This window comes from Poecilia mexicana, unplaced genomic scaffold (genome assembly GCF_051168715.1).
Source record: "Poecilia mexicana isolate PSO_F unplaced genomic scaffold, ASM5116871v1 scaffold_9, whole genome shotgun sequence".
NCBI lineage: Eukaryota > Metazoa > Chordata > Actinopteri > Cyprinodontiformes > Poeciliidae > Poecilia > Poecilia mexicana.
This window is the reverse complement of record NW_028263378.1, coordinates 18,916,670-18,940,146: the sequence shown is the minus strand read 5'-3', so window position 1 is coordinate 18,940,146 and position 23,477 is coordinate 18,916,670. Positions and strand designations below refer to the sequence as shown.

The following is a 23,477-nucleotide window of genomic DNA, read 5'->3' as shown; positions in this document are numbered from 1 at the left end:
CAAAACTCTTGAGTCAAATATCAGTCAATGGCTTATTTCTATTTTCAAGGGTTACCTTTAGTGCTAGCCTTCCCACTCTTCCTATACCTTGGCACCCAATTCAGTTTGTGGTCAAAATATCCACTTAGAAATGGAACACTCATTTAAGAAGAAGATGATCAATCATTTGAGCTTATTTCTCATAGCATCCTTAATTTTATATGCCAATATATAATGTGCAAACAGCTAGCAATTGTTTTGCAAACATCTATACACAATAACTTGTATGCATGGCAAGGAAGCACAAAAAGCTATGCTAAAACAGATTATTTCAATGACTTTACACTTGATTATATATATATATATATATATATATATATATATATATATATATAATATATATATATATATAAAAGGAAAAAGTACTATGTAGCTGATGTTTCAAAAGAAACAAATCTTATATGGATAAAGCTGAGAATTGCATCATAATTATGCAGATGAACCCGTGATCAGTACATGTTGCTATTATGTCAGTGAGGATGAAAATCTTTAAAACCTTGTTGAATCTAGACAAAAATAAAGCAGTTCTGATGGTAACAGAATGATTTAACCAGGTGGCACTATGTCAATAAAATACATATATAAATCGGTTGTTCAGTTGCAGGTTCTATTATTTGGCATTTAAATGTGCCCCTTTAAATCTCAGTTTTTAAGATGTAGAGGTCCCTGGCTTGTGTTAAGAAAATAAATTTAAAGTATGCTAGTTTTAAAACTTAACATGTCTTGATTAAAATAGCCTTATTATAGTTTTAAAATCAGAAACTTATTCTGGCCTATTGACCTTTATGTTACCTGTAGTTAAAGCAGATGGTTTGCTAAGATCTTTTGAACTGCCATTTGTCTATGTGGGAAACAATGAAGGAGAAGTTCTAGCTTTTCACACTCATCTGTGAAAAAACAGCAGGAGTTCCTGGCTTTGGGTCAGAGATAGCTCCTGGTTGGATGAGCAAAGATACGCCTTATTTGAATAAAGATAAGAATACGCCTTTTACTGTAAAACTTTCTACACAGAAGTAACAAATTAGATTTGCTCTGGCAATTCTCCAAAGACGTCTTTGCTTTTCTTTCTTTCTTTCCTTCTTATTCTTTCCATTTATGTCAGGTAAATGAATGTATGTCTCTGTTGTTCCGCAGTTTCTGTTGTAATTTTGTTGTCTTCTATTGGATTAAACTGCAATTCTGTGACGTGTGCACTCGTTGTTTTTGGGCGGCTACACGTGGCCCGCCTGGAGAACCTGGGATCGAAGGAGATCGAGCCAAAAGAGTTTTCTTAAGAAATATTATAACCTAAAATCTTCTTCAACACTTGAGATGCCTTACTCCTTGAAAATGATGGCTATGATGTGAAACAGAGCTCTTTACACAAACATTCCTTAAATTAAAAAAAAAAAAAAAACAGGTAAAAGGTAAATTGATTATTTACTCAGTCATAACTCTAAGAGTTATTTTACAGTGTAAAATCAGCTTGGGGTATCTCTGCACCAGTTTAAAATAGTAACGTAGTTCACTGTGTCACTTGACACACGTGGAGATTTTGTTTCTTTTGAATAGTGCATAATACACTGTCTCCTCTGTTATGCCTAGAAACAACTACAAATATGTCATGTGTGCTAATGATTTGTTGGTCCTTCCTGACTGAGGCGGTACTACTGAATCATCACAGTCATCTCGCTCACGCCTGTATTAAATAGCACAAATAATACTTTTGATTAAATAAAATACAGAATTTCGTATTAAAAATATCCAAAGATTTCTAACATAGTAAGAGATTGTCTTACCTTATTGAAGTGGGAATACCGTTGTTGTCTCGAGTAGCGCTTTTTCACACAGGCAAATCTGAGGACTCCTTCTCACCCAGAGTTTCAGTGTGACCTCTACTGCAGTTGAAAATACTTGAGAGGGGAGGTTGAATCCATTGATTTTTCTGACGATGGAGCCTGAATTTGTAGAGATAAAGAGATACATTTTGTTTTGGTAGGAGACCGTTCATTTCTGTGCACAGCCATCGCAAGAAGGGCTTATGTGCTCCTTGCTACTTGATTTCGGAGTAGGGGTGTTGTGTGTTGCTGGGGTAGAGTCCGCTTTAGCAGCACTTCATCAACATGGTGAGTATGTCAGCAAGCACCTGAACGCAATACTCTTACTTATCTGTCGTGGTTCACTGACGGTATATCAAATGGACATATTTCTATTATATTGAGATATTTGCAGTCGTTTTGCCGTTTCGTTTATGTTAGCTTGTATATTTGTGAAATAAATCGTGTCATTTTAGCACAGCCTGTTAGCCATAGCAGGTGTCTGCATCTGTTGCTTTATCAGTTTGTTCTAATTGTCAATAAGTTAAGCGTTGGTTTGTTATGGTTAAGAAACATTTTTGTTTCAAGGCAGGCTTCGTTTATACTCCTGTGGCGGTTTACACTTAAACCAGCATACCAATATACCTCTTAGCTTGCTAATTATAGTTGGCTAACATGGAAATAGCTTCCAGTTAAGGAGCCTGTGGAAAGACATATTTTAAGCCAATGATCAGAATTAGAAAATTAAGATATGACTATTAACATGGCAATAACAAAACCAACTTAGTGGTAAACATTTAGCCTGTCACTCAGGTTAAAGCTGTGTAGTGAAGGTTGTGTTGATTCATCTGACCTGCACGGTTTGACCTCAGGACGCCCTCAGGGAGAATGTCAGGATCATTTGACTCACCTAACTTTGGTGTAATTTATTTCTAAACCTGTGACAGATATTTAAATAGAACAACTTACCCAATTTATCTTTACCTGCATACAAACATAGTTATTAAAGCAAGTATAAATACTATAATCTGGACATTAAAAAAAAAACTTTAGTAGTTCCTTGATATAAGTTTTATTTATTTTTTTTAAAGAAGTTCAAAATTATTTTATGGCATAAGTATCAATGAGAGATATGCTATGGGATAGTTGCATAAAACAAAAGCAACAGTGACTTGACTTTTAGACACACTTTCTATTAATCTCAAATAAAAAAAAAAGAGAACTCACAGACTTGACTAATCATTTCATTACCCTTATGTTTGTAATCACAGACAAACAAAAGGCTGATATAAGCATGGGAAAGAAGAGTTTAAACTAACCCATCATCTAAATGTAGTATACAGTAATCCATAATTTATCTCAGTCATCTTTCTGTCCTTTTTCTCTGTTTTTCTCCTTATAGACATTGATGTTTACAGGTCAATCTTACTACTGTGAAAATGTCTGCATAAATTCATAGTCAAGTTTTGGATTACACTTTATTGCTAGATAAGAAAAGAGTTTACAGCCATTAAAGTTTGAGTCTAGAAGAAGTATGGAATTTGAAATGGATTTTTTTTTAAAAACTCTACAATCTGTATTTATAAGTTCCTAAATAGATTAAACACTCATTTATCAGGTACAAATAATGCTTTTGTCATATTGTACTTAGTCTTATTATTATTCAAAACCTTTTAGTCAAACGTTCCATTTCGCAGTTTAAATTTGATGACAAAAAGCTTGCGTGTGCATATTTGCCATTATGTTTAAGTATATGTTATTTTAATAATATAGAGATACTGTTTATCTTTATTATATTTATTGTATGACTAAAGTATCCACAATTTTTTGCATTTAATTCCAAAATGCCTTCACTAACTCTCTATACATTTAGATATTTGAACGCTTATTGATATTAAACAGCATCTCCTATGGAACAGCTTAAAATAATAATAATAAAAAGCCTGTATTATTTAGTCAATCAAATTATTGTCTAAATGTTTTGCCAACATTTCTTCAGTGGAAAATGCAGTAGATGGATAACATGTCTAACTTCATTCATTAGGGTCAGTTGCTCATCATTATGTCGGACTTCTGTGTTGAACCTATAAACAAATCATCATCAGTCTCAGTGTACTATAAGCCTGGCGGGCCACCTGGCTTTACTCGTGCCCCCACCAAGCTTTACATTGCTTAGTCTTTTGAAAATGTTTGCATTTTTTAAGACTTTATAGTTGGTGTTTCGGTATAAATCTTCAATATTTCAATAACACATAATTATCAAGTGATATTTTCAAATTTTCTGCCAGCCTTTAACATTTTTTTAAACTTTGTTCTTTATATGCCTTGCAGTACAGATGCAGCACATATATAGCATGGGAAAGTCATTGTTACAGATAAATATAATCACTGATTTGTGTTGCAAATGTTACCGTGATGTAAAGATTTAGATTGTAGAGTTTGTGTGAACTGCTGTAAAACGTTGAAGTTTTACAGCTTTGAGAACAGTTAGCTTCTCAAAGCTAACTGTTAGTTAGCTTTAAGACTAACAGTTAGCTAACTGTTAGCTAACTGTTAGTTTCAAAACTAATCTGTTTTAACAAACTGAATGCAAAAAGACCCATCTGTGGCAGGTATGATTTTGATTCCTCATATTGTTTGAACAGAATCCCTAATGGAAAAACAAAAAAAGTAAAATGTAAAAAAAAAAAGTAACTCCATCTGAAAACATGGGACAACCTAAGTTAGAACGGTTTCAATTTTAGTTTTTAGTATTTAGTATAGTTTTTATAAAACATCCATTTAAGACCTTGCAATCAATTACCTTCAACCTTTTTATGCTAATACCCATAACTGAAATTGAGTGCAACCAATTATCCACAGAAGTACAGTGAAAGTGTATGAATATGTTTGCATGGCACTGTGCATGGCAAACATTTGAATACAGACATCAGTTGGCTGTAGTAAAGGTCTCCGCTCTTTTAAAAAAATGTAAGTATGTGACTAGATGTGGGATAAATATAATACAATTTGTCACAGAATTTGACAGGAGTTTGGGCAACAGCGGTTAGTGGTTTCCTTCATGTTTATCCTGATATTTGATGATCATCTGTAAACCCAGGAGAAGTGGAGCTGAATGACGCTGGACAGCTGTCGGTCAATACATGTTTTAAAGTTAGTTCCATCCAGCACTTATAGATGGTGGTTATCACTGCAGCTCCAACAACCCAACCCCCCACAGATTTCATTTGGTTGTCGTGTGGAGGGGGTCAAGCGGACTGGGCAAGATAAGGGAGTACATGCTGGGTCAATTTCCCCTAGGCCTGAGATCCTTGCAGGTCCCCACAGAGAATGGTCAGCATTCGCCCGAGGAAGACTGTCTGCTTTTGACCTATATAGCATGACCATTACTCTGATGAAGAAATGTCTCGACTCAGACAGGTTGTGTTTGGTCACGCGTCAAGTATGAGTGAGTATAACTGCAACATAAATTGCTCCCGCCCTCTCCTGCAGTATGTCTGGAGATGTATTGACTCCATGTTTTGGCGCTCACCCCTTGCTGGGCTACACTGGGTCTCCCTATGACCATTACAAAATTTAGTTGAGTGAGTATAACTCACACTTTTATATCCTCAATATATTTGTCACCTTCTGTGTCACGCTGGTATTGTTCTAAAGTATTACTCAGATTATTCTGTGCGCTGGGTTTTCACTGTATACATTATGTTTGTTATTCACTCATACTTTAGAGGCAAATAAGTAATGATGCGTTTGGGTTTTCAGATCACTGGAAGCAAAGAATGCAACATATTTCTTTTACTGTATGTTGATATTCTGATAAAGAGGTCTACCTGGCTACCTACTGCAGTAAATGAAGGATAAATACAGAAAAGGTAACAAGGATCTTTAATGTCACCACTGAGCTAGAGATGAAGAAAAGGTCTTATTCTGAAACCCAGCTTTGTAGTTAATACTACAGAGGATATCTGAATTATTTGAAAGGAACTTATTTACTTAAAATTACAGAGTGTGGTCATGATGTGAAGAAAACGCCGAAGCAACAGGATTTTTCAGATAATGGGTTTCCTAAGCATAGTTTAACTGGCTCTAGTTCAAGCACTGCAGCCGTAGGACACCCCCTTGAAAAGGAAAACATTTTATCATAGATTAATTGGTCTTTTTGCTGAAGTGCGTGCAGGAAAAGATATAAATGATTCCTACCGATTGCCAAAGAGAAACCCACCAACAGATCTGAGCCAACAGCGGCTGGATAAAAGCACAGCTTGATGGGAATGATTCTGGCCTCTTAAACCTAAGTGAATATTGATCTGAGGGTTCTGGGTTGGAATTGAGCCCCTTTTGTTGCTAAATCTTTGGATAACAACCATAAAAGCTGTGTCTGGCCAAGAGACATTTTGAAACATGTGCCACACAATAGTTTGATGGGAAAAATTTAGTGAGACTTTAAATTTTCTGAAAATGCAACACTTGTGTATTATGAAACGTGAAGCCGCTTTGATGCTATTGTAAACCATGTTTGAAGGATCTTCTTTTGTCTCCCTGTCATCTTTGTTATTCTGTTTTGTGAAATCTGGTTTTTGTTAGTTTAGACTGCTGCATTTTGGGAAGTTTTATTGGCATGGTTTTGTTAACAGTTACTGTTTCGGGTCTTGTCGTCTTTCTTCCATAAGCTCAGTAAGTTTAAGCTTGACAAAGAAGCAAAATCATGCATTTAGATGCATTAGTACCAGGTGTGTGACATTTCTGGGCATATAATAATCGGCGTAATGGTAAAAAAAAATAATGCTGCACTTGAGCAGCTAAATTGATGTGGTATTTAAGATGGCAGTAGTCACTCCTGACAAGCATCTCCACGGCCTTATACAAGTAAATGTATTAAAGAATCAAGTGTTTTTGTTATAGAAAAGCGGAATAATTTTCACTTGCCCCTTCGTTTTAGTCTCTGCATGGTTTGGATTTGAAAATGAACTGAAGCTTGGTCATTTTAGTATCTTTGGCGGAAAACTGTAGACCTGAGGTTTGCTATTGTTTAGGCCACTGAAATGTATTCTTGAATGTCTTCAACTTTCTGCCCAGACCTATTATTAATTTGCTAGCTCAATAAAGAGAAGTAAGGGAAATGTCACATCAACACTTCTGCCTTAAAAAAATTGACAAATTAGCAAGTCCACTATATTTCTCGCCGAAGTGAAGACTGTCTTGTGAAGTTGTGGTCAGCAGAAAGTAGGTACCTGCTAATTTCATTTGCTGTAGATATAGCGCAACAACCTGTGTCTGTACTTGTGACTTATATTTTGAAGTAAAAAAAGGAAGTAGTTCTTAATTTGCCCTGTTATGTTGATGGTGGATGAACAAAAACTGCTCACTGCAGTCATGTACTCTGAAAACACTGAAGACGTCCCTCACTTAGTTTAAACACCCAGTTTACCATTTTCCAAAAATATTCATTATCTACAGCTCGACATCTGAAATCATTTGATCAAATCTTACTTGGACTCTTTTACATTGAAGACAGATTCAATAACACTCTTTACATTGTAAATCAGTCTATTGGGTATACAGTGAGGGAAAAACCAGATGAATAACCTCTCAAACAATTATTTATTTTCATTGTGTTTGGCTTTGGTTTTACTTTTGTGGTTGTTGTTTTTAAGCCCTTTTTGGGTTAAGTGTATTTTTGAGAATAACGACTCCGAAAGAGTTGAAGAACTTTTAAAAGTTGTGAATTTTCCTTTAGAGGATAATTTATGTTTGTTGTTACCACTTTAATTAATAACTAAGTGTATTTACTGTCTTTTCTCACAGGCTTTGTTTGGTGTGCAGCTGGTGGTTACCATGGTAATGGCCAGTGTAATTCAGAAAATTTTACCTCATTATTCCTTCGCAAGATGGCTCCTGTGCAGTGGCAGGTAATATATCATCATTTATGCCAGGCCTGATCCATTTGATGAGAGTTTAAATTTCTTAATGAATATTTATTTGAAGTTTAGTTATTGAAGCTAAATGATCATAACGGATAAAATATTCACACATATCTTTTGACATGATAAATAACATTGCTAGAGGTATTCTGTAGAAATTGCATTTTTCTCGTGAGTATGTACTTCTACACACATAACACTTAATAAGCTGTTAACAGGAAAATGGACCAGAAGAAATCCTCTTACAGTCTAAAGTTGTCAATGGGATTTAAACACAGCTGTGAGGATGGATTTAAAGGGAACCGAATGTGTATAACAGTGGGAGAAATTACCTTTTAAACACTTGTACATGGTTACTATTTGAGTCTTTCTATAATAGTTTTCTTAAATCCAAGCTGTACTCCACAGCCATATTTATTTGCTCTTTACACCTCAGCAATCACATAGTTTGAGTAAATTTAGCTTCAGTCTGATTCTTCTTATCCATCTCCACAAAAAATATCTGCTTTTTGTGCCTTTTTACTGCCATATTCACTGCTTGATGAAATGTCTCTGTCCTTTTATCTTCTTCACAGTCTGCGGTGGTATCAGCACCCCACGGAAGATGAGTTAAGGAACTTGGCTGGGAAACAAAAGGGACAGAAGAGGAAAGACAGGTTAGACAATTTTTTGGGGGGAATTTTGGAAGTGCAAAGACACACGGACAGTACAGAAGTATTCCTTTTTGGAGAATGCAGATGATTTGGACGGATAAAAAACAGTCATGTCAACAAAAAAATGTTGATGTTTTGCTTTTAAGGACTGTTTGAAATCCGATGGAAGACAGTTTTTTTCTTTGTTTTGTGTCTTTACGGCAGTTTATCAGAGTTCAAAGCAGTTTATCCTGTTTGGATCTAGAAAAGCAGGTCCTTTTTCTGCTACATTTTATGCTATTTTTGAGACAAGATGGTTTAAAATACTTTAGTTTTCTAAGAACTGATCTGTCTTGAAAATGGTCAAATATCAGACGTGTTTTATTCTGGAAAAAGATTTTCCTTTAAGATTATTTTGCAACTCAGAATATGCTTAACTTAAAAATGATGCTGACAAAGGTTACACCATATGTCTAACTTGTAACTTTAGCTGTTTTTCTTTGTACTCCCCCGTTGAAGTGTGTATGTAAATAAGGTTCATCTTCAAGTTAATCCTTGCCATACCACATGTTATATCTGAACTTGAGACGTTTCTGTAGTCTTTTCTCTGACCCGGTATGAGTCAGGTCAGGTCTCTCTAGCACCACATGCTCAATAATTCCCTAAAGAAAAAAAAATGGACCACTGTCCTTTTCAACTCATTCCATGCAACTCCGTCCTCTTTGTTAACAGAGTGACTCCCTCAGTCAGGGGTGGAGTTAATCCTCATTTTTTCTGTCAGGTGTCTCGTAGATGAAATCTGTCCCAGGCATGTTTGGCGCTACAGTCTTACGGTGGTATCGTATTTCTGAATCCAGGACATAAGCAGCAGGTCTCTATTCTCCAGCTGTTAGTGAGAGGCTGCTAACTATGTTCTTTTTTTAATGGCCTTGTTAGAGTAGAAAATGTTTTATCTTTTATTCATAAATTCAAAGTTAAAACATTTCTCTCGAACAGATAATGCTAAGGTAATTGAATTCTTATATTTGCACTAAAGGTGGCCATGTTCTGCCACAGTGTGTGGTTCTGTATGTCTTATAAAGCTGTATATTTTTTTCCCTGAACTTTGGTGTTTTGCTCCCTTGTTTCCCTCTAGGAAGTACAATGGTCACATAGACAATAAACCGCTAACCGTTCCAAAGGACATAGACCTGCAGCTGGAGACAAAATGCATCACAGAAGTCGACACGTTAGGTACTTTTCCAAACATTTCTAAGTCCGAGAGATAATCAAGCTGACTTCTTTCTAAAAATGTCTAAAGTTTCTACTTATTCTATTAATAATCAAAACGGTTAAATGTCTTTTTTCCCCCCCCTCAGCATTGTACTACTTCCCTGAGTTCCAGTGGCTGGTGGATTTCACTGTAGCAGCTACTGCAGTGTATCTGATCACAGAGCTTTACTACAGCGTAGCTCAGCCCTCAGGAGAGATGAACATCAGTGTGGTCTGGTGCCTACTTGTACTCGCCTTTGTCATGTATCCTTGCATCATTCTCTCAGTTCTGCTCCTCATTTTTAATTGGAAATTCATGTGAACGAGTGCCAACAGATGTCCTGCTAAAACCCACAGTTTATTCCTGCAGTAAACGCCACAAATACAATAAAGTAATATGTCACATCATTGACTTTACCTTTCTCCTGCTTTTCTGTTATGTTGAACGATTGTAAAATAACACATTTTAGTCGTTCCCGTTCTGTTGACCAGACTCAGTCAGTTGGTGTCACTTTATGCCTGTGCTGCAGAATGAAGGGCCCCTTTTTCACAGCCCAGTTGACTGATTTAGTGGGGCCGCTAGGGGTGTTGGTGCCTATCTACAACCGTTGCTGTTTACAGAAGCTCTCCTCCTGTGCCAAATTTCACACAGAAAAATATACAAATGCACAACCCGGTTTCTTCTTTTTTGCTTTGGCCTATGATGTACAATTCCAAAGTAACATATTGAAGTTTGTAGTTTTGTGACTGAATGTTTAAGGTGTGTGAATACATTTGCAAGGCTCTATAAGGCATATTATTGTGACATTTTTTAAACCGGACTGGTAAGTTAAAAAATAACAGTTATATTGGTGCATGTGTTTCATTTCAGTTCATTTCCTTGACTTTTTCTCCATAGTAAAATCCTTTTTTCCCTCACGGCCCACTACTTCAAGCTGGAGGAAGGAGGCGAGCGATCCCTCTGCATTACATTTGCTTTCTTTTTTTTTGTCAAAGCTATGATCATTCTCATTGTTACTGAAAACTACCTGGAATTTGGTCTGGAGACAGGTCAGTGCACCACTATTACAAATCACTTTGGCAACCTTTTATCACTTGTTGTGGTAAGTCACTGTTTCTTCACTCTTAGGTTTTGCAAACTTTTCTGACAGTGCTCAACAGTTTCTGGAGCATCAGGGCTTAGAGTCACAGTAAGTACATTAAATATTTTTGTGCTTATTGTGCTCATAGTTGTGATCAAAGGGTGTTTTAATGAAAAACAAGTATGACATTGTAGTAGAATTTGCTGTATTTATGCCACATCATAGTAAAATCAAAAACCTTACTACTGTTTCACTGCTCCCCTAAAATTACATAGCTCTCACTTTAACTCCTAAATCCACTCTGATGGTCCATTGAAGCATGGGCTCCACTCAATCTCTTGAAATATGCCATGGTGTCTTGGCAATAACTCAACAGATCTATGTTTATACTTGGCTCCTCTGACTCTTTTTGAAAGTACACAGGATGATGTGCACATTGGCTCCAATATCATTAATGTTTGTACGGAAGGCTTTTATGTTCATAAAACAGTATGAAAAATGTGCTAAAAGCTATATATATATATATATATATATATATATATATATATATATATATATATATATATAGATACTTTTTTTTTTTACTATGATATCTTTGGACTCTAGCCGTGGTTCTGAAACATATAATACAATTTGTGTTTTTTTTTACAATTTTGGACAAATATTTTTTAACCACAAATTTTCCAAAAAGAGCTAATCTTGGAATTATGCAGCTATACCATATATATGTTGTTGTTTTTTTTTGTTTGTTTTTTTTTCCAGACAGTAAATATTATCTGTTTTCTGTTCAGCACGTTTGTATTCGGCAGGTGTTCAGGGTTTGGTTCAACGTCAGCATCCCTAAGCATTTAAAAATGCTTGTACATGTATCTCTCTGCACACCTGTAATATTGTGGACCAAGCAGTCTGATTCACCATTTCTCATCTGGTTCTATGTCGGACTTGAAATTAATTTTAAACAAGCCGTGTGCACATGGTTTTGAACTGGTTCCACCTACGTTTCTTACTACTTTCACATTATCTTCAGAATCTGGAGTTTCATATTGCTGCCAGGTATTTAACTCATGGATAAGGCTGTACTCGGCAGCTGTGCTTGTGTACAGCTGCTCTCTAATCAAGTCCTCTCCTCATAGCTCTGTTGCCGTTTGTTGAAATTAGGGTCATTTGGAAGATGACCTCTTTGAATTGGGACTTCCTTTCATTTGCATTTGTGTCATTTCTCTTTCACAGGGGCCCCATATCTAAGCTCACCTTCAAGCTGATCCTGGCCCTGCTCTGCTCTCTGATTGGAGCATTTCTAACGTTCCCTGGCCTACGATTGGCCCAAATGCACCTAGATGCACTTAACCTAACCACAGCAAAATTTACACAGTGAGTGTCTTGCAACATTGTACCTCTCTGCATTAGGAGACATTTTTTTTAGTATTCCTATAACATTCAGTTGCTCTTCATAGACAGTTTTAATACCCTTCTTATCCATTCTTTATTCACTTAATAAAAAAAAAAAGTTCAGTTAAATTTAAAAAACTAAAATTATTTATTTTATATCAATATATGTATATATACAGTGATTGGATCCGCACTATTTGTGACCTGAATGACACATCAGTTGAGCCTCCAAAGCACAAACAGTGAAACGCTGTGGAGCTAATGAGCTAGTAGAAGTCTAAACTTGCCACAGTAAAATGTGAGCCTGGATACCAGAAGCCTCCAAACACCGGGTGCAGTTCTCTGTGGTGCATTGACCCACTTAAACTCTGTGGCGAATGAAATCAAACAGTAGGAAGATTAGACGGTGAGCCCATGCTGTGCCAGTATTTCTTCTTTTCTTTTTTTTTTTTGTTTTGTTGCTGTGTTTTGTCTTGATTTAGGCAAATCTAAAGTGAACTGAAATGCAAGTTTTATACGTGCTGCTCACCACATTTTGGTTAGTTGTAGTTCTGGGAGCTAGGCCCTTTATATTCTAATAAAAGTGTTTCTTTCCTCCGTTAAAGTTAAAATAAAGAGAGAAGTAATGTATCAGCTCCATGTCTAATATTTTTGGATTTAAAATGAATAAAATGTATTAATTAAGCACTACCACCTGCTTAGCTGTGGAACTTATGTGGTTGAAAAAAATAACACGAAGGCCACCAAATAAGCAAAAATCTTTTTTTCTTGCTGATGTTGGTGTACGCTTTTTAGGCTTTTTTTTTTTTTCCTAGACCTTAAACTCATCCTGTTCAGACTGGCCACTCATTCAGTCCCCAAGGATCAAATGATTATATTTTGAACAGTCAAGCAGAAAGCAGAAAGGTCTTATATTGTTCTGGGTATGTGCGATACAAGAGATCACTCTGTGACTGAGATGAAGATATCTTCAGTTTGGTCATTTTTCTGTATAATAACTCGCTGGGTGGTATGTCTCTGGCCATGATAGGTGCTGAGCAGAAAGCACATTGCATTCACATAATCCACTTTGGCATAGTAGCCTTTCCAAAATGGCTTCCTCTTCAATTTCCCTCCATAAGTGCCATAAGCTTACCTTGGCAAACCCTGTAACTAGAGAGGATTATTTCCAGTGCCCTCAATTTTTTTTTTTTTTTTTGCCATGGTAATATCATCACCTCTTTCAGGGAAGGTTGCATTTCTAAAGTCTGTCCTTGTTAACTTCACATTGGGGTTAAAAATGTTTAACTTCAGATTAGCTTAAGTGAAAATGATAAGAAAATGTTGGAGTAAAGCTTACTGAGTTGTCTCTGCTTCTGTTCTTAATTGTTTCACAGAACTCTGCTTTATATCAACTTCCTCTCCCCCCTCATCATGGTCCTGCTGTGGGTGAAGCCCATTACCAAGGACTACTTGTTGAATCCCACTCTTGGGAAAGAGAGCGTGCCTTTGTAAGTAAAAGTTTTGTGTGTACCATGCTATACTATATGCTCTAGCATTTTTTTTCCTCATAAATATAATATTAACTGTGTGGTGCTTTGACATATTGGAAAATGGGAAATTCTCATGTAGTTTTACTATGAACGACATACGTTTTTGCTCATAAGGAAGAAGTTTGTAGTTATTTTTAAATGTACACTTAAGATGCTTTAGTTTTAGTTTTTTTTTTTAATCATCATGTGGTTCGTGATGATAAAAGTAGAAAAAATGTCCTTATTTCTCTGAAAAAGAAGCACAAATACATAGACCAAGTAGCTCTATCACCACGTGCTAATTTATTAAAAGTGGTGGCTGTTTATATATTGTTGAAAAAGCAACATCACACATAAAAGATGTTGTGAACTTGCTGTCTTTTTGTCATTTTTCCACCACAAGCAGCTTTTTGTGTTAGTGCAATAACCAGCATATGGATTGTCATCATAACTGTTCCACAGCAGCACCATGCTGTGTCAGCAGTAGCCTAGTGGCAGAGAGTCTAATGCATTAGAAGAACGTCATAATTCCACAGTAAGACAAGTTACAGATGGATCATTTTGTCCATCAGTTCTCATAGAAACCACTTTGACATTTTTTGTCATGATTATGTGTTTTAAGTTGGGTCTTTTTGTACTTTTTAAAACTTTTTTTTATGAAACTACAACATGAGGACATGGATGCTTATCAAGCAAAACGATTAAACCGTAGTAATGTTTAAAGATCTATTTTTAGCTTCAACTATGTCTTTGTCATTATGACACAAATCTCTCCACAACGATTTCCTCACTCTGCAAATGAGCTACTTTAATTTAGATTTTTTTTTACTAATCTGCTACTTATAAGTCAAACAAGCAGACTGGGAAAAATCTCTTCCCTTTGTGTGTTAAAGAAAATAAATAAAACCAAAGTAAACTTAAAAGTTTACAACAGTGGGTTAGAGGAAGCTTTGCTTAGCTCATAAAAGAAGTGATGGCAACATATACATTGTGTTCACCGCAAAACGAAAGTTGTTTTCTTTAACTCCTCTCTCATCATTAATTCTAAGATGTTATCCTCTACTTGTTGTTTGAAGTCTGTCGTGTATCTAACTTTCTTCTGCCTTTGACATAGGCCTTTACGCGCATCAAGGTCAAACCTGATTAAGTTTAATTTCATGTTACACTACCCCCTTTTCACCTTTTTATACCTCAATTTCACCCTCTCTTGCCTTTTCTTCTGAGCTGTTTGTGGCTCTTTTTCCTCCCCTTGTCATTTCTTTCTGTCTCTGTGCCTCTGCTTACCACCCAGATTGGTGCTTTCACGATGTGTTAAGTTTGTGGAGCAGAAAAAAACTGCCTTTTTCTTTTTTTTCTCTGTTTCTCCACCTTTATTTCCGCCTTCCCATTAATGCCAGAATGAGCGAGCAGGCGTATGATTCGTTGCGGTTATGGGTTATTATACTGATGTGTGTGCTCCGGCTCGCCATGATGAGACATCACCTGCAGGCCTACCTCAACCTGGCACAGAAAGGTGTGGACCAGATGAAGAAGGAAGCAGGACGGATAAGTACGGTTGACCTGCAGAAGATGGTAACTACTTTGTTCATAGTTTTTTTGCTGCTTTTAAACTACAACGTTGCAGCTGTTTACTTTATAAATTGTACTATTTAAGATACTCTAAACTTGGCGACTTGTTTAGTATTAAATTTTGAAAAGCAGCCATGTCTTCTTTAGTTATAGCTTTAGTTTAGAATAGTTTTGAAATTGTAGATAATTGAATGGTTGTCCCATGTATTATGTGATATCTTCGATTTAAATCTACAAATATTATGCTTTTGCCATTTTCCTTTATAACTATAGATATAAAAATGCTACTGTTCTCAATTCCACCAATTTACATTGAGGTGTGTCACCAATGTTTTGATCAATGTGTACTGTCCTCAAATTAAATTTTTTTTTTTTTTTTTTTTTTTTGCTCGCATTACAGTTTTAGGAACTAACCAATCAGATTATTTGTTGTTGCCATTGTTCTGTTTTATTTTAAAATAATTTTAAATACCGAGGAAACTTAAAGAATTCACTGCTAACTGAAATGGTAAAATTTTCAGTTTGATTGGCCCTGACCGAGAACCAGCCATTCAGAAATTCAAAAAGTCGGCCAATGACGATGTTGGCCGACAAAACATGTTTGGAAATGTTTTGTCTTGCAGCTGTTTTATAATCTGAACTAATGCCATTCTTCTTTGTCTAGATTGCACGTGTTTTTTACTACTTGTGCGTAATCGCACTACAGTATGTGGCACCACTGGTGATGCTGCTACATACCACTTTGCTGCTAAAAACTTTAGGTGAGTCACTCCTTAGTATTTTACTTTTGTGTTGAATAGTCTTTGCTTTCTATAACATCAAGCCATTCTTTTCCCCCTTTTTTTTTTTTTTCCTTCACTTGCAATAGGTGGTCACTCCTGGTGGGTCTATCCTGAAGAAGACTTGCCTTGCCTCCATGAGATAAATTCTGATTCTGTTATCGGAACAGAACAAATGGCACCTCTAAAACCAGATACAGTGGTGGAAACCGGAGCCCGGGCATCTGTGGCCCAACTCTCAATGGCTCTTGGGGGCTTACGGACTGTTTTTAGCCCCTTACTTTTCAGGGGCCTGTTCTCCTTCTTCACCTGGTGGATTGCTGCCTGTCTGTTCTCCACCTCTCTTTTTGGCCTCTTCTACCATCAGTATCTCATGGCGGCATAGCATCAGCAGCAGTCCCAAAATGTGGCATTTAAACCCCTACTTTTCTGGACATGGTCAGAAAAGGACCTATTGGGGGGGCTACAGAGGCCCACTCGTGACTCTGCTCCACGACTCTTCCTCCGTCACCTCCATGTCTCTGACCACCTCAGAACAACTGATCATATCATCAGAGCTCTTGGTTTTGCTCCCAGTGCTTCCTCCACAGACGACTGTGAACTCTTATTTGATTTAACTTGCATAGAAGTGATGTTTTTTTTTTTTATTATTCAATCGAGCAGCAAAAGCTCTAAGTCTTTACGAGGCTCACCATTAAACCATGAGAGGTAAATAAATCAGTGTCATCGGTAAAGTGACATAAAAACTCTACAGACAGATTTATGAATTTTACACAATACAATAATCAGAGATAAATGGAAAAATGGCTTTCATGCAATTTTGCTTTTCTGCATAGGAACTGGTGACTAAAGCCATTTAGTGACTGCGGGCTACATACCGTTATTCGGTAATCTCAAACATTCTCAGATATCTTTAACTATAAAAAAAACATAATGCACCTCCTTTAATGCTTTCCAACAAGTCAATTAGAGTACTAATTTTAAAATGTTATCATTTTATTTAAATTGTCTCTGATTTCAGTGATCGCCAGGTCATTCTTTTTAATCGTAGCACATTTTATCAATTTTACTGGTATGAAAGTAAAATTACTGCAATTTTACTGATTTAGCTTGAAAATTTTGAAAAAAAAAAAGTATAATCTATTTAAAATGTGAAACCTGAGGCTACCCCTCTACTAAGAAATTAAAACATATTGATTAGCGTAATTATAAAATTATTACCTATCATTTGTCTTCAATGTTATTTTGATGTGTAAATTAACTGAAAAGTATAATAAAAACACCCGCTAAATGTATCAGTTATCAAATGCTAAATGTAAGAATATTATCCATTTTGACACTCGACTCTTCAATAATAACAATGAGAGTCAAATCTTTTGAACAGTCAAATATATTTGACACTAGCTGATTGTTTCGAAGCTATCTGTTTAGGTCTAAGTGGACTGGCCAACAGAACTACCACTTATATGAAATCCACAATAATGTTTAGAGAAAAGTGTTAATTAAAAAGACAGGTGAGTGGTCCTCTTTTAGTTTCCACCCACTGTAATTTTTGTCTGGAGTTGAATTTGGACATATTCTTGCCGAAGGAAATGTGAGTCACCCACAGAAATACCCAGTGGTGGATTGTGAAGAAGCTACATTTAAATCACAGAATGTCTGGATCATTCTAATCAGACTGTGTTTTCTTTTTCCTTATCATTTTTGTGTTTTCTGTTTGTTTGGAAACTGATTTCTACCATGATTTGGTCACTTCTTGGTTGCGTCTTGCTCTGGTACAGGTCATTTCTCCTCTTCACCGGTTCTTAGTTTTGTAGGTTTGGTCTCTTTGTTCCCAGCCTGTTTTGGATAATAAAATTGGTTGTCTACCTCGGGATGTTTTGTAAACACCATGGTTCAGTTTGTGTTCACTTTGGGGACATTTTGTACCTGCTTTGACAACCAGCGGTTTTAAATAAGTGTCCTATAATCTACTCGCAGACTACTTTAAGGAAAATGCGTTATGAATATAATAGCTATTAATTAGCCTTCTGCTGGAGGTTGCTCATAGTTTCGGTGTAATCGGGGGTCAAAAAGTGTCAAATTTTATAAGACTGAAATGACCCAAACAGGGATCTGAACCACAATCTTAGGGAAATGGGTTTTATTTGAATTATATTTGTTTAGCATTTATTTTTCTTTACAATGATACAGATAATTAACTACCTAAAGAAACAAACCGATGCTCTATGGTTAAGTACATGGCTATGAAATGGAAGGAAGTTGGGACCAAAAGGAAACGGAATAGGGTTATGAGTTGTTCTTCACTCCTTAAGTCTCTTAAAGTTTTGTTTTATTAAAAATATTAACCTGTTTTTTTTGTTTGTTTGTTTGTTGTTGTTTTTTTTGTACCTGAAATGTCTTACACAGTCTTAAAACGTATTAAGGACCAGTAAGTTTCTGCTTGGAAGTGCTGTAGTCCTGCTCGGGTTTCTAGAGTCGGAGAGACGAGATCGTTTCTCGATGTGCTTAGAGCTCGCCATACAGGACAAAGTTTAATTTAAAAATGGAAGGATTTCTGGTGTCATGTTCATAGTTTATTACCTTCATGGTTTTACTTGAGCCATTTTAGTGGGTGTGTGAGAGGACTAATATGTTTTACGGGAGGCCAGCATGTGTGGGGCTCAGTCGGGGTAACAGCTTATGCCCCTCTGTCTGTCTGCTGGTAACGTCTTCACTGCTGATCGTCAGCTGTATACTCAGAGGGCATTGTTATGAAGAGAAGTCAGCTGCTGTTAAGATGGCACATTTTTTAATTTTTTATCTCCTACATTTAATTGTGCATTTTCAGATTTCTTTTCTTAAAATATACGTGTTTAAAATGGTGCCAAGTAAGGGTCCTATTACCCAACAACCCTGTGCTTTGTTGCTGAAGGTTTTGTTTCTGCTACTTTGTGAAACTGCACTAAAACTCTGCGGCCTTCAGTTTTTTCTGTAGATCTGACTTGGTACATTGGGGATTAGCTGTAGAGGTTCACACAAGAACTACATGTGTTCAGCGAGTCTTTGTGGATCATTCTACGTTGGTAGGAACGTATAAATATGCGCACAAGGAGTCGGAGTTGTTGACTCACTGGCCAACACACTTGCCCGGTGTTATTAGGAATGTAGGGCACATGGTGTCAGGTTAATTCCAAATTCCAGTTTTCTTTGGTTCAGCTGGAGTTTATGAACTCCAGACGTCAGTTTTGTATACAGCAACATATTCCAGCAACACCATATCAACATTTCTAAAATCCTGATTTTCAGTCTTAGCTTTAGTTTGTATCTGTTTGAAACGATGGGGAATATGCACATAGCGAATGTATCAATCCTGCCTGATTTTTAGATTGCGTTTTAATACATTGATTTGAGTTGATTTAACCCCCTTCCACCCACTTCCCTGCAATTTTCAAATTCATTCCTTGCAAATGTGTTTAATCTGAATCTCGTCCTAATCATATTTGTCGTAATCATTTATTTTTTCATCTATTTTTTTTTTTATATTTATTTGCTTATGCTTGCAAACATTTCTAATTTGAATTGTAAGCCGTTCATTTTGTTGTTGAAGTGCACAATGGCTAAAATCATTTTTTTTAAAAATGTGTTTGACAAATCTGTGAGAGATTACCTTTTATTTAATGGCCTGGTCTGGGTAATTGAAAATAATATTTTGGATATTTTCAGAATCCACTGTCCAGATGAACAGATGTTGATATTTTCAGTTTTTTTTTACCACTGTAAGTGTTTATTACTCATTTTTTGGTTTCACAGACTAAAATAACACATGATGTTCTGTCGTGTATTTATTTCTGCTTTAGATTTTGTCTTAAATAAATTATGTTCTTTACTTTGTCCTTTTTTTTTTAGTCTTGTACAGCCTAACTGGGGATCATGCATGAGATTATTAGAAACACTGTAGGATGTTTTTACATTATTCCTAACAGTTGTTATGCAGATTTAAGACCCAAAATGTGATTCTTTGTTCCAACTTTCTAATCTTTGGAGGGTTTGAACTCACTTAGCTATCCTCCTCGTTGTGCTTGGTAGCAATATTGTCTGCGCATAAGATTCTCCTACTGCAAAAAAAAAAAAGACATTATGATAAGACTATTTGTTAGAGGTGCCAATTAATGTCCACAAGCACTGTTGGTGTATCGAAGTGCCTTGGAATGCCTTTCATTTTTCTTACAGCATACAAGTGCAGAGACACACAGAGGTCCATGCCACATTGCTACTTATCAAACTGGGAAAGACGACAGGATATGCTTTACAAATGAGACAAATTGGTTTTGATCTTTCTATTTTATTAAACGTCTACAAGAGAGCGCCTACATACGTTCTAGAATCAAGAGCAATAATTAAATAGTTTAAAAGACCTGGAACTAACAAGCAATGATGGACAGAAACTTGAGTTTATTATGCCAAAAACATAGGATGGTAAAAGCAGGGAAAAACCTCGAATATTCATTTTCTTTGGATTATTAATTGTTTCGAACAGCAATTTATTTTAAGGCACATCTTGACCGTGGCCATGCTCATGAGCAACAAGGAAAGTAGGGGGAGGGAAGAGAAAAACTAAATTCTGAAAAGATTTTTACTCTGAGTTGAGAATAACATAATGGCACTTAAAAGTCCAGTTTTTAGTACAGAACTCCAAGGTCCCAAACAAGTTAATGTTCAGTTAGGAAAATGAAGTGGCTGTTGTGGTTCAGCGTCTTTTGTGCGTATGAACCGTTCCACATTCTTGCTCAATCTGTAATATTGATTTTTGGCAGTCGGCGGTCATTGATTTACTTCTCCTTGTTAACCGTCTCCATTCTCCGGGGAACGGTTTGTGGATTCAGGGATGAAACGACAAACGTTCCCAAAACTCCTCTCAATGTGCGCCATTCTCTGGGAGTAACATCGGGGCAGTTAATACAGGCCGAGTGCCATTGTAGCTGTGAGCGGGAAAACTGGGCCAATGCATTCATTCATAGGTAGACAGATCAATAAGACAGCCTCCAAAACAAACCACTGGAGAGGCTCCTTTATTCCTCTTGAGTGGGGCCTTTTCACAGAGGGCCCCTCTTCGTAGAGCAGAGACCCCCGCCCCTCCGTCGCCACAACACAGCCGAAGAACTGAGAAGCTTCTGAAGGGGTCGACGCTACAAAAGCGGGCTTTCTGTCTAGCACAGAAGGGCTAACCCATCCCGATGTCGATTGTGAGAAGCGGCTGCCATACTTACATGATTGACCTGACCTTCTCCCGTGAATGGCCGAAAAGAGAGCACTTTACATTGCTTGACCTCCTGTAACCTAGTTTTAGGTGTTTTTTTTCTCTTCATTGATACCTTCAATTAAAAGCAAGTGAAAAGATTTATAAAAAAAAAGCTTCTTTTTTTTTCATAATAGCATGCCAATTACAGAATGACTGAGATCATAGCAATTATCCTATATATAAAACATCCAATCATATTCTTTTCTAAACCGTCACAGCAGATACAAAGGCGGTGCAAAACACTGAAGTGTGTTTACAGATGTAAAGTATGTTTTTTTTTTAAAGTTATTTTAAACTTGCTTTTTAGAACAAACGTAGATTGTGAGTCGCATCAAAATTCCACAACGTCACCTTTTTAATGTGCATAGAAAAAATATTTTTCATGACAAAGTTTTGATTAGGAGGTCGAACAATTTTCAAATGATTCACACTTTCTCTGAGTAACAAAGAAACCACATTTGGAACAGATTCATGTTAAATAATGAATGACAAACACAAGTGAGAAATCCACAGTGGACATTTCGTTTTAATGGTAAAATATAGAAGGTTCAAGGTTTTTATTTGTCATTTTTGCAGAGATCTGAGAAAAAGCATGCAGAGACACAGGGCAGAACTCTGTCACAGGTTGCTAAAAGAAATCAAAAATAATTATAGTCAACTGATGAATGTGTTTAAAAATTTCAATAGAAGTTGAAGTATTTTTAAACAAACAGAGGCATTGGAGATATCAATGAAAGTAGTAATGGCAGCTGTAGGCAACAAGTAGAAAGTATTACAGTAGTGTTGATATAAAATGACAAGTGCTTTATAAGCAAACTTAAAAATAAATGTCATGACTGTTTTTAAAAAAGCGTTTCAATGTCGTATATAAAACAGTAATTAAATTGTCTTTGTTTTGTGTTCGAATGGTTGGGAGCAACAAAAGTTATGACGCAAAGTCAACAGCAGAATATTTTTACAATGATCTGAAACAATAAAGTGTTTGATTATTATTTAATATCATCAAATAAGTTGAAGCAAACGCTTCTTTCCCAGAACTCATCCAGTAATAAAGCTTTCTGGATTTGTCTCGGACTCAACCACCTTCTGGCAGACGGGGAAAGAAATGGACAAGAAGTCCTTAAGAACTATATTAAAATCGCCACTTAGATCAAATCTGAGGTCTGCTGAAACGGTCTCACTGTAATCACTACTGCTTTTACCTTTTTTTTTCTCTCTCTGATTAACACTGTTGCTTTGGGGTTTCCGCGCTTCATTGTTGTGTGTCTTTAATTAGCAGCCTCCTGAATGACTGCGCCAGAGACAGAAAGCAGCAGTCCATCTGTGTGTGTGCGTGTGTGTGAGAGCATTATCCTATCTCTTTAAAATAAAAGGCTGTCTTTAAAAGCTTATGGAAAGCATCCTTGTTGCTCACCTGTTAGTTCATGCAATGTATATTTACATTGCATGAACTAACAGAGTTTTCCTGTTGACGAAAACCAACTGATGAATTTTCCTTCCCAGCACTCAAGTGTGGATAAACCATCCGGTCCAGACGTAATTGTCAAACCACTGATTTCCAAAAATCCCTAGCTAATTTTTCATGGAATTGACAAAAATATTTTAAGAGATCATTCCCTCAGTGTGAGTCCAACAATGTCTTCCTCCTCCACAACAAAAAGCAACAGGGTGGACTGCCCTCTAGTGCCACCGCCTGAGTGTGACACAGTGTGGAAGAAGGGGGTGAAGGGGGAACAACATATGCAGCATTAGCAGAGTGCCTGCTTCTGCTTTTCAGCGCCGGCCAATCACAGAGCCCAGCGCTAACTCGTTCATACATCAGGCGGAACAAGGTGGCGAATGCAAATGCTCTGGGATCAAGGTGTCTCCTTGGTAGTGGTGCAGCACTTGTTTCCTCCCTTTCATGTTAAAATGATGACGGTAATAATGTGTCCAGAGAACGGGCCTCGGATTGAGCCAGTGGAAGGATGAGAGTAGATGGGCTCTTTTGATATGGAACGCCGTGTGATGTTGCTGTCGTTTATGCAGCACTCCGGATGACCGTTCATTAGGAGGATTTTTGGCACTTTAGTGAATGCGGGACTTGAACTAGAACAAAGGTGCTGCAGTGTGCACATAGTGTTGCCTTTTGAGGGGGTTTTCCTTTTTAGGTATCTCCAATGTCAATATAATATCAATAAAATACATATTATTTTTTTAAAAATCATATTGTTCTACCCATACACTT

The 23,477-nt window shown here is 36.6% G+C and overlaps 1 protein-coding gene across 1 annotated transcript; it reads left to right on the top strand.

Annotated features, from left to right (window-relative positions):
- Positions 1-1,897: 1,897 nt before the first annotated feature.
- Positions 1,898-19,837, top strand: tmem161b (transmembrane protein 161B). The gene is made up of 12 exons (XM_014971018.2): positions 1,898-2,144; positions 7,641-7,744; positions 8,332-8,412; positions 9,524-9,621; positions 9,747-9,903; positions 10,538-10,689; positions 10,769-10,829; positions 11,952-12,092; positions 13,487-13,600; positions 15,019-15,193; positions 15,855-15,951; positions 16,059-19,837. Exons 1-12 carry the CDS (start codon positions 2,142-2,144, stop codon positions 16,352-16,354), a joined length of 1,479 nt encoding a protein of 492 aa, XP_014826504.1. The 5' UTR covers positions 1,898-2,141; the 3' UTR covers positions 16,355-19,837.
- The last annotated feature ends 3,640 nt before the right edge of the window (positions 19,838-23,477 follow it).

Excerpts from the sequence above, each read along its gene's own strand:
- tmem161b (XM_014971018.2), top strand. Across the intron at positions 9,622-9,746 it reads CACAGAAGTCGACACGTTAG|CATTGTACTACTTCCCTGAG; the intron begins GTACTTTTCCAA and ends CCCCCCCCTCAG. Across the intron at positions 12,093-13,486 it reads ACCACAGCAAAATTTACACA|AACTCTGCTTTATATCAACT; the intron begins GTGAGTGTCTTG and ends ATTGTTTCACAG.